This window comes from Pholcus phalangioides, unplaced genomic scaffold (assembly GCF_987345545.1).
Source record: "Pholcus phalangioides strain wild (caught in Gottingen) unplaced genomic scaffold, Ppha-v1.0 ptg000007l_1, whole genome shotgun sequence".
Classification (NCBI taxonomy): domain Eukaryota; kingdom Metazoa; phylum Arthropoda; class Arachnida; order Araneae; family Pholcidae; genus Pholcus; species Pholcus phalangioides.
The window spans coordinates 45013058-45024914 of NW_028301600.1; the positions used below are offsets into that span (position 1 = coordinate 45013058).

The following is an 11857-nucleotide window of genomic DNA, read 5'->3' on the forward strand; positions in this document are numbered from 1 at the left end:
TATTCTTTCCTCCATGCCTATCTATAGCCACTAGAATAAGCCCCTATCCAGTCGCCTTAAGCCAAAACTGTTGCTTAAGCCACTGAGCTATAAGTAAACCTTTCCTTATAGCTCAGTGGCTTAAGCACTGCCAAGGCGAAGACCGCTGATGTCATACTCCCTGCCCCGCCCTTCACTAATATAAGCTCGATGGTTACGTGTCATTGATGCGTGAGGTACGTAACAAGAAGCATTATTCAAGAATCAGTCATGTTAAAGGCTAAAAACCCGAAAGTTCCGCAAGGCGGGCGTACCACCGTTACCTACTATTATTGCATCTCCTCATGAGTCTCACACTGAAATAGGAGGTGTTGACTTGTGGTTAGTTACTTAAGTTCCGGTTTTTCAATTGCATTTGATCGGTAGCTATACTATTGATTCGATAAAAATGTTTAGTTGGCTTTCTAAAGATGAAAGGCGACGACAGCCTGACCTTTTCAACAACGTTGTGGAAGGACTCAAAACAATCTACAAGAACAAAATCTTTCCCCTGGAGGAACATTACTTGTATCATGACTTTCATTCTCCACCACTAAATGACGCCGATTTTGAAGCCAAGCCGATGATTTTGTTAGTTGGGCAATATTCTACCGGAAAAACTACTTTCATAAGACATCTAATTGAGAGAGATTTTCCGGGAATTAGAATAGGCCCCGAGCCAACTACTGATCGTTTCATAGCTGTTATGCATGGAGATCAAGAATCAGTTATTCCTGGTAATGCTTTAGTTGTTGATCCAAAAAAACAATTTAGACCTTTGAGTAAGTTTGGAAATGCTTTCTTAAATAGATTTCAAGCTTCGGTGGTTTCTTCAGAGGTCTTGAAGAGCATCACTATAGTCGATACACCTGGTATTTTGTCTGGAGAGAAGCAAAGAGTTGACAGAGGATATGAATTTACTGGAGTGTTAGAGTGGTTCGCTGAGAGAGTGGACCGCATTGTATTGCTTTTCGACGCTCACAAGTTGGACATTTCAGATGAATTTCGACGTAGCATTGAAGCACTTCGGGGCCATGATGACAAAATTAGAATTGTTTTGAATAAAGCAGATATGGTAGATCATCAGCAATTGATGAGGGTGTATGGAGCTCTTATGTGGTCATTGGGGAAAGTTTTGAACACCCCTGAAGTTGCTCGTGTGTATATTGGATCATTTTGGGATCAACCACTCACTCATGATTCCAATAGGAAACTTTTTGAAGCCGAAGAACAGGATATGTTTATGGATATTCAAAGCTTACCTCGTAATGCTGCATTGAGAAAATTAAATGATTTAATCAAGAGAGCAAGATTAGCTAAAGTAAGTAAAATTTTTTTTTATCATGTTGGTTCCAGTACTCGTAGGAAAAAAAAAAGCTGACTCGATAGAAATAAAAAAATTCTCCAGTATTCATCCAAATATTTCATGATGAAATATTACAATTTTATAAGAATGCTCTCAAACCACTACTGGTAAGCAGATCTAGAATGTGGATTTCTAAGTGTTTCCAACTTCAGCAATTTTAATGATTTTTATATGCAGCGAAAATTTGATATTTCAAAGTGCTTCAGGGGCGGCTCGAGCTTACCTGCCGGCCGGGTGTGAAGCCTCATATGCTGCCCCTAATGGCGACCCTGGCAGGAGGTTGACAGGCCTTTTTTTCCCAGAAGAAAGCCGCACATCATCAGGGCCGTTTTAAGAGCATCATGGACCCCCGGGCCAATTGGTTTTCCTGAGGCCCTACCTCGTAAATTCTAGAAAATTTCAACCGAATCTCCTTTTTGTGAGGCCCCTCTTCTCCTGAGGCCCATGGGTTAAGACGGCACTGCACATCACATTGTTTACTGTGCAAAATGTGCGTGACCATACGTCCCGCCTTTGAAGTAGATTTTTGTTTTTTTTAATAGTCCAGAATTATCTCACCTTTCTTAATAATGCCAGATAACTTAATCCTTGAAACAGCACTTGTTTGTGCGCCATCATCACTTCTCCTGTAAAGATGATTTATAAAGAAGTTATTTTCATATTGAGCAATTTTTTCAAAGGTGTTTCTGTTACTCCAGGGACCGGCCAAGTGACGAGCCAAATTTTTCCTTTGCTTTCATTTGACTATTCTGGAACAAATTCTGGGTGAGGGCATGGCCCCTAGGCTGGGATCTTTTGTGAGCCCCTCAGTCAGACTTCTCATGGGATTTTCTATAGTTAATTTATAGCGTGAATGAGCCAAAAAATTATGAGAATTTTCCCGGGCTCCAGGATTAGAGCTCAGTCAGTCCTGCCCTTGTAAGTGCCAGGGGTGACTGACCAAAATGCACACTTGCCCATTGTGATAAGAATACAGGGGCGGCACTTGGCCATGCAACTCATTGCGGCTACACAGGGTGCCGTTCAAGAGGGATGCTAAATCCAAGATGAATGGGTAAAAGAAGTTTCACCGGCCAAAAAAAATCAAAGAAAATTTTCTGTCTGCTCTAGAGGGGGCAAAATCAGAGATGAAAGGGCGAAAGAATTTTTTTGTTAGGAATTGTTTTGATAAGCCGAGAGAGGGGGGGGGGGCATGAACCCCAATGGTAGGGCTGACAGGGCTCCAGCTTGGGAGCTGGGACTAAATCTTTATAATTTTGCTTTTTTTCACACTATAAATTAACTGTAGAAGCGGTCCACCATGGAAAATTTGGCTTGAGTTAAGCGAAAGATTCCAGCCTAAGGGTCCTGACGCATGATGTAGGAGCTTTAGGGGGGAGACAATAGGCAGAAGGCGTAAAAAATAGGCCCCTCACGGGTACAGATTTTATCTCGAGCTGCTCCGATAGCTTACATTCTTGTTTCTGGTATTACAGGCCCTCTCTATTTTCTCAATGTTTCCGTTGTCGAGAAATGACTCAAAAGCATGATGCTGTGTAAATTTTTACTGTTGAATTTTGGGGTCTTAACTAAAGTCTGTGCTGCTGCCTGGGTGCGCCACATCCCTTGCACCCTCACTTAAGCCGCCCCTGAAATGCTTCACACAATTGATTTTATCTTGAGCTATCAAAAATTAAAGTTGTAGAAGTCTATTTTATTTCTGATAAGTCTTGTGTAAAAATATGTGAAGGACTCATGGCCTAGTGGTTATCTTACCAACCTCCATTTCCATAGATTTGAGTTGAAATTCTGATAAGAAAACAAGGAGGTATAGCCATCGGAAATTGGCTTTCTAAGATTGAAACTTTTTAGTAAACTTCTTAATTTTTTAATTTTTGTCTATCAAACAAATTGATAATTCCCACATTTATTTACCTCGAGTATCATTTTTTGAGAAAAATTGAAATTTAAAAAACAATTGCAGAAGAATTGTAGAGTAGGACCTCCCACATCTAGATGCTTCAGCCGAAATTTTTCTGTTGCCAGCAAAATGACTAACCCCGGTTTTTATGCATGTAAAATGATCATGATGCAGTTAAATGGAGTAGAAATGAAATAAATCGTCAAACAATAGTACCTATTCGTCTGTATTTTCAGCGAGATTGGACTTTTTGGTGGTTGTACACATTCAAACACATACATAATTTATTAAAAATATTTTTAAAAAATTACAATGTTGAAAGAAATTGCCTTTTATATGTTGTTTTAATCGATTTGTGTTAATTTCAATCTTATTTGAAAGCTAATAACTCAAAGTTTCTCTAAGAAATTTATCATGCCTACCCCTGAAGTCTTTTGTTCCCCCCAAAAAAGTTTGATGCTACGTACGTTCCCGATTGCCCTTCAAGAATATACATAGTGAGTGACTACCAGTTTCTGACACTCTAGTGAACTGATTATGTGTGAACCTACAGAGCTATTCTCCTACTAACTCTGTAGTGAACCCTTGCTATGAATGCACGGGGTTAATTTTTCACATGATAATAAACCGAACAGTCATTACTATATTTTTACCTTATGTCGTAAGTTTTGACCATTAATTAATGGAGTGGTATAGATTGCTATTGCTATGAACATTCTTCATCATGATTTCTCTAAATTCCAGAGATGTTAATCACTGTCATGTCAAGATGGTTGCAAACAACCATTTGAGTAGTTTGGGGTAATTCATTCCTTCCCATTTAGCTATCGATGTGATTTTATGGAATTATTGTGGATGTGTCTGGTCTCAACTATAGTGCAAGGTGGGCCCATACCATGCGTAGTCAAGTTTTTCAGTTAAATAGTAAATATTCACAAGAATACATAAACTAAAGATGTCATTAAGAATATATAATATCATCATCAAAAGTCAGCAAATTCGAATTCTCCTCTCGATGCTAACGTAATACTTGAATGGCCCCTAATTCATTTCTTAGTTACTTATCCTGTATTTCCATAAGTAAATTTGCCATAGTGGATTGTATGTTTGTAGTTGGTTGTATTCAGAGTATTTATGGGTTTTTTTAATGCCACTAGGTACATGTTCGATTTATCTTAATTTTTTTTTCCCCTCCTCTTCAGGTTCATGCATATATTATCAACGCTATTAGGAATCAAATGCCATCAGTATTTGGAAAAGATAGCAAGAAAAAAGAGCTGATAAAAAAGTTGAATAACATATACTTAGAAGTACAAAAAGAGTATCAGATCCCTCCTGGAGATTTTCCAGATATCAAATTAATGCAGGAAAAACTTCTCCAGCAAGATTTTGATAAATTCAATACACTTCGTCCTAAGCTCATTGAAAATGTTGATTCAATGCTTTCTGAAGATATAGCTCGGATAATGGCTATGATTCCACATGAACAAATTGCACAAACTGAAGAAACAGCACCTGTACAAGGTGGTGCTTTGAATTTTTTGAATGATAATCCTTTTGGGCATGGTAGAGGAGAAGGTGCTGATGCAGGCTCTCTAGACGTTGAATGGATAGTAAACAGAGATAGAACAAAGGCTGATGAAATTTTCCAGAGTTTGAATCCAGTCGATGGTAAAATCACTGGTGCTAGTGCAAAATCAGAAATGGTGAAATCGAAATTGCCTAATTCTGTTTTGGGAAAAATTTGGAAATTATCTGACGTAGATAAAGATGGCTTACTAGATGCAGATGAGTTTGCATTAGCAATGCACCTGATTGGTGTAAAATTGGATGGACATGAAATTCCTCAAGAACTGCCAGATCATCTTCTCCCCCCTTCTAAGAGACCTACGAGGTATGTATAAAATATAAGACTTGATGAAGCAACGGCCAGTTTCAACATGTTCCTCTAATAATTATTCAGCACATTCCATAGTAAAGCCAAAGGTGCAGTATTTGCCAAAGTGAATGATGCAGAGAATTTTTATTTTGCAGGTTTTAAATTCAGTGGTTGATTTTTGTTTGTTTTTTTTCACCTTTTTTTTTTAGGCAAAAGGTATCAAAATTTGGTACAACCAATCAGTATTATTCTTTGAAATTTATTTTTTGTCTGTGTGGTAATTTAATGCACAATTGCCAAAATTTTTGTTCCAGTGTACATGATTCCCACTTATACTGGTGCATTAATAGCTTGTCAAAATGTGTATTATATTCATGTTTATTATCCTCTTCTAATGTTAGGATTACGTTTTTGGAGTTCAAATTTCTACTATTTTAACTGCATGTAAAATAACTAGTTCTAGTGTGTTTTGAAATATTCCATGCTGTGAAATATTTGACTTTATTTCAGTATTTATATTTTTAGAGTTGGGCCTGCATTGATATTTATTTGATTAGCTGTATATGCAGAACATTAAGTGATTATATTTAATAATATAGTCATTTGCCTCACAATACTCTAAATGGTAATGCACATCCATAATAATAAAAATATGAGAAGAATTCATAATAAAAAAGCCTTAATTTTTTTCTATTACAAGGTACAGCTTTCCCTAAAGTTAGGATATAAAATTCTGGCCACAAATGTGAAAAGCTAAAGTTTTCACTTGATAATGCTTGTTATATAAAACTGAATAGTAATCAACAACCACCTTCAGCTTTCTGAAAATAAAATTTAATTTATTTTTCTTTCAATAATTCATTTGAGAAATAGTATGACCAGCAAGAGGCATACCAGTGTGCAGAATCAATAGTTTAGGGTTGCTCTAAACTCTTAAAAATTAATTTCAATAATGATGATTGGTGCTGATATTTTAACACCCATGTGTTAGTAAATTTATATTTCAATGCATTATATTGGAATTGCATATGTTTTGTGCCAAAATATTTCTATTTCTTAAGCTGTGTCTAAAAAAAGTTGGTAAATGATCGGCACCGTTTGGGAAAGATAATCTGAATTCATGTTGCAAACAGTGTTTTAATAGTAATGAAACTTATTAATCATGATTTTCTCTTGATAAGAATATGAATTTTTAATGTGATCTCAGTCTATTGTATCATTCATTTGTCAGAACAATGTACTGTGCTTTTATTGAAAAATAATTGCTCAAATAAAAGGAACATGTAGTATGAAAAGTGACTGTTCTGTACTAATATTCAATTGAGAAATTCTATCATATGTTTAAAACTGTTGATTTAAAAGAATGTAATTTGATGTAAATTTGAAAGATTCTGAATCTCATTTTACTGATTATTTTTTATACTTGTTTGCTGAATGTACTTATGTTAAATAATTTTTATGTAATTTTTTTTACAGGAATATTTTTTGTTTTGTATATAATTATCAAGTTATGCAATAACGTTTTCAGTGTGTGTTTTTCAATAATATAAAACATGTGTTATGAAAAAGGTAGAAAACACAACTTTATTGTTAATGATCTGCTTTAGATGAAGAAATTAAATTCATAAAAGATCTTAATTCATATTCAACAAAAGTGATTCATTACTAAATGAACTTTAACAACAATTTGAAGGGGGCAAATTTAAATTATTTACCTGTTAAATTACTTATAAATATTTCAAAATTTTGCATGCATTATATCTAAATGTTGAAAATTTATGGTGATCAACATTTTTCCTAAGTTATTTTGTTTTTGCTATCTTTGCAAAAGTATCACAGTAAAACCTTGATAAGTCATCTTGCGAGGGACCAAAAAATTGTGACGGCTTAAGCAAATTGTTCTGAATTTTAATATTCATTAATGTAAAAATTATATAAATTTTAAATAATGTAGCATTCAAAAAAATTTACATTAAAATTACAATATTAGTATAGTTTATTAAGATTAAAAATAGATTAAAACCAAATTTTTCACCTTATTCAGTTTTATTTGACTTATCACTGTAAAATATGCTTATAATTCATTCCAGTAATTTCCTAATTTAGACTAGACACAGCAACTGTTAGAACAATTGACTTTTTCCCCAACACATTTAATGCTTTAAATTCTTTATTGATTGTTCGACACCACTTTATATCTGTACATAGAACTTTTTCCCTTATGCACCAAGAACTTTTGTGTTTGTAGATGGCAGACAAATTTCTTCAGTGTCACTTGAGATGTTCTGTTTTTCTTGTGAAAGTTTGGTGCATAAAGTTTTACAATCACCTCTGATCATATAATGTTATAATCGAGCTTTTTTCGCGAAAGTTTTTCATAGAAACTAGTTAATAAAAATTAGCAATGATTAAACAATCTGTGTGTGTGTATCATCTAATAAAATTTTTATCTATGAAAGCTAGATGGGACCAAAGAAAAATGGCGACTTAATCAGTGAGATGACTTACCTCACACAAGGTTTACTGTTTCATACATTTTATGTAATTTTGATAGTTACATCATTGCTAAATAGTGATACACTAAGCTTAATATTAGTTGCCTGACAATCAAAAAATTCCTATGAAATACCTAAGATAGAGAAGAATGATTATTATATAGAGGGCTCAGAAAAGCCAATGAGTGTCAATAAACATTGAAAATGAGATGAAAGGATCTTTTTATTCCGTGGTTAGTATAATTGGTGCTATCTGCTGTTACAATATAAAGATCAGCAGTTCTCAACCTTTTTTGACTCGCAGAGCCATTTCTGATTTATAATTTCTATGGCGGAATTTATTCGTTAAAGTTACTGATTATTTTTTATATGTTTATATTTATTTATATATGATATATATAAAAAATATTTAAAATTTTTTTTTCTTTTCAACTCTACTGTTTCTATTTTCCTCGAGCGACCGCAGAACCCCTGGGGAGTGCACATGAAGCCCCAGTTGAGAACTGCTGATAAAGATAGTGACTTGAAGGCCTTAACTGAAAGTTTTAACTATGAAGAGCCACTTGCAATATGACTGTCATGTTCAGAAAATTGACTTACACTATTGGCTCCATATGTTTGTCTGAGCCAGTATTTTTCATTCTCATTTTAGAAATTATTAGTGAAATCTTCATTTTGAATCTGTTTTTCTGTGGAAGAATCATAAATCCACAACAAGTTTAAAATGACTTTTGCTCATCAATTTACAAGCTTTTTCACTCTAAAGCTTTTCCAAAGTACTAAAACCTTTATAAAAAAAATTTCTTAATGAGATGAAACATTCAATTATATTTATATGGTGAACTATGTCTACTTCAGTTATGAGTTGGCAAAAAGGGATTTTATAACTTTCTAATGATGTAAAAATCATTCGTTTTTGTTTTTGTAATTAAAACAAATGTTATGTTATTTTATGGATCCATATTTTATCCCCTTAATAAAAATTTAACCTTTACAATCTTTCAAAAATACTCATGAATTTTGATACTTTTTTGAAATTTTTATAAAAATAAAAATTCTTTATTCAGTTTATGATACTATTTACATTTTTTTAAATATCTCAATCAGATAAATTAATGCTGAACACCAAGGAAATATAATCGCTGCATCAAGTTCTAATAGTCGAATCCCGTTTTAACGAATACCATTATAGCGAAAATTTCGTTTTAACGAACACTTTTCTAATCCTCCAAATAAGTTTACATAGGAACAATACTAGGTAACCTGGAATTCCTTTATAACGAAATTTCGTTTTAATGAAGTGATTCCTCCGGTCTCTTGGCGTTCGTTATAACGGGATTCAACTATTTGAAATTTAGATCTTGACTTAACTGTATAAGGCAATCTTGAACTACATATGTATGAGAATTCTTAGAGGTGTATGAAGGGACACAAATAAAGGGCCATCAGTAAGCCAAATGTTCTGTAAAATAAGTTGTAATTCATTATTTCACATGTTCAAAGTTTTTTAAAATTGAGTGATTCAATTTCTATAGTTTTATCAAGTTTTTTTTGTGAAATACGACGTCCTTAATGCTGCGATTGGCACAAAAATATTGTATTTTTGAATGGTGTACTTACTGCCTATATACTGAGAGAACTCAGTATAACGTAACCCCTGAGGACCAAATAAAAATGACTTCATAACTTGGGTGACTTAATAAAAAGTTAGTTCAATATGCTAATTATGCTGGTAAAACCTTTCAAAACAGACGTTAAAAGTGATAGGCATTATACCAAGTTCTGAATGTAAATATGTATGTATGAATTTTGCTTTTTCTCAAAAAATTATATTCTGCATATAATCACGAGTGTGCCTTGATAAACCATTATTAAGTTCCTATTTTATGTTCTGAAAACGGGATCGTTAGTGAAGCTATATATAAGGGCATGAAATTGGTATATTGCTACTAATTTTTATTGAATTAGAGATATACATAACTATGTACTTATTTTGTATTGTAATAGTTAAATTATTCAAAAAAATGTGGATTTCTACAAGTTTCAGATTATGCAATAATAGTAAACATTGTTTAATATTCGTTGTTACAGCTTGTGGAAAGCTGTGGATGTGAGCTTATTCCAGTGAATTGTTTGTTTATTGCTTTAAAGTTAATTTCAAGGCCTGTGATAAGAAAAATCATGCTGCCATATATGTTAATTTCTAATTTACCTGTGGCATTCTTAAGACATTTTTAAAACATGCACATTTTTTATAATTAATGTATTTGAAAAATTTCTTTATTGAGGCATAAATTTTTGTGTTCTGGTGAAAGTATGTATTTCTGTTTTTTTTAAATAAACATGTACCATACCCATTTTCCTTTACCTTCATGACAATATCATGAGTTTCCCTTTATCATAATGCAGAACTTGACAAATCAAAGGCACTAGATCACCAGAAATTACCATATCATTAGAACCTAAAAGGCTGGTTGCATGGATTTCCTTTCAATTTGTCAAGCTCTGTTGAAGCAATCTTGCATGTGATGTTATTAATAACATTTTATATACAGCTTCCAAGCTTTGAACATGAAAAGTAATTAAATTTTGATTGTGCAATTTCTAACACAAATGTATGCAAGTGGGGTTTTTTTCCCTTCAGCTTATGTGCAACCCATTCCCTGTATTCTTTTTATTTTTATTTTTTAGCTGTGTGGAGGGGATTTTTCTATGCACAGCAATATCTGTCATATTCACCACTGTTAAATTTTAGGATTTTGCGTATGATGCACACACATGCAACTTAGAAAGCATAGGCGGAGATAGACTTGGAAGTCTGGGGGGCATGATGATGTCAATTCATATATACATTTATACATTAGATCAGTCGACTCCACCTTTGATGCTGGGGGGGCATTGCCCTCCCCCCACGTATCTCTGTCCATGTTAGAAAGGTGATTGCTTAAGGGAATGTTTAATGATTATTGTATTGTTATTGATGAAATGACAAAATTTAAATATTACTCTTGAGATGAAAAAAGGTTAATTTGTTATCTGTAACTGAAAGGTGATTTTGAATTAAACCTTACTTTGTGTGTTTCTTATAGATTCTATAGATTGTAAATAACTATGCAGAGCTTTTAAACCATTAATCAATGCAATTGTAATATTTTTGGGCTATATTTATTTTCATTTTCACCAGAATGCATGTGAAAATTGTAACATTGAGTTTTTGAATAAAGTTATGAAATTACATGCCATTCTCTTTCAATCTTTTTACAAAATTTTAAAAAAGCTAATTTTTTTTATAAATATAGTCAATTCATGATAACTAACAATAGCTTGAATATCTGTTTAAGTCAAAGTTTTCACTAACCCTCAGAACGTCTTTCATATTTTAGTGTTAGAAATTTAAAAAGTAACATTTAGCATTTAGTAATGAAATTTAGCAATAAAACTCATCACTAGCATTTAGCAATGGAATTTAGCAGATTCATTTGTCATTACTTGCAAATGTGAATGACTTACGAAAGAAGAGATGATAGACAGTCAAAAATCACTGCATTTTTTTGACAGAAAATAATCTTGTTTTCGCTTTGATTCATTTCATTTATCCAGGTATCGTGTATGCGTCCATTTCCATGATACAGTATGTATGTCTAGTTTATTTCTAAATATGTATTTTTCAATAATTAAATATGATTGAATTAGGGTAACTTATCTTTCCGAATTTCTTCATCTCCAGAAGCAATAAAGCATTTTACTAATAGGATAGTCATATAACACAATTTTAACACGTTATTTTAACAAATTTCCCCCATCCCCCTCTGAAATCAGAATTTCCAATAAGTCGAACTTATTGACGTTTTTTGTCGGCTGCTGCACATTCAACTTATCTAGATTTGAATGAATGAATGGCAGAACCCCCCCCCCCTTTGCCACTGGACTTATCCCGTTGCCGAGATCTCTTCCAGCCCAGCTTCGTGGCAGTCGGGAACAATCTAGATTTGACTAAACAGTTTTATATTAATTGTATATATCTGTGCAAGATTTATAATTTTATACCAACAGACTTCACCCCGTTTGACCAATATAGTGAAATTATCAAAAATTAAAACTGCCTTTTATTTCCCCCATGTGTACCCACGTAGTTGGACCCTGTTTTGTATTGCATGCCTTGTATTGGAAGCACAGTGTCTACCTACCAATTTTATTCT

At 33.3% G+C, this 11857-nt stretch overlaps 1 protein-coding gene across 1 annotated transcript; it reads left to right on the plus strand.

The window, feature by feature from the left end:
* The first annotated feature begins 287 nt into the window (after positions 1–287).
* Positions 288–6453, plus strand: LOC149085351 (EH domain-containing protein 1-like). Its single transcript, XM_089233313.1, has 2 exons — positions 288–1339; positions 4487–6453. The coding sequence occupies exons 1-2, from the start codon at positions 428–430 to the stop codon at positions 5186–5188; spliced, it is 1614 nt and encodes a 537-aa protein (XP_089089439.1). The 5' UTR covers positions 288–427; the 3' UTR covers positions 5189–6453.
* Positions 6454–11857: the final 5404 nt, after the last annotated feature.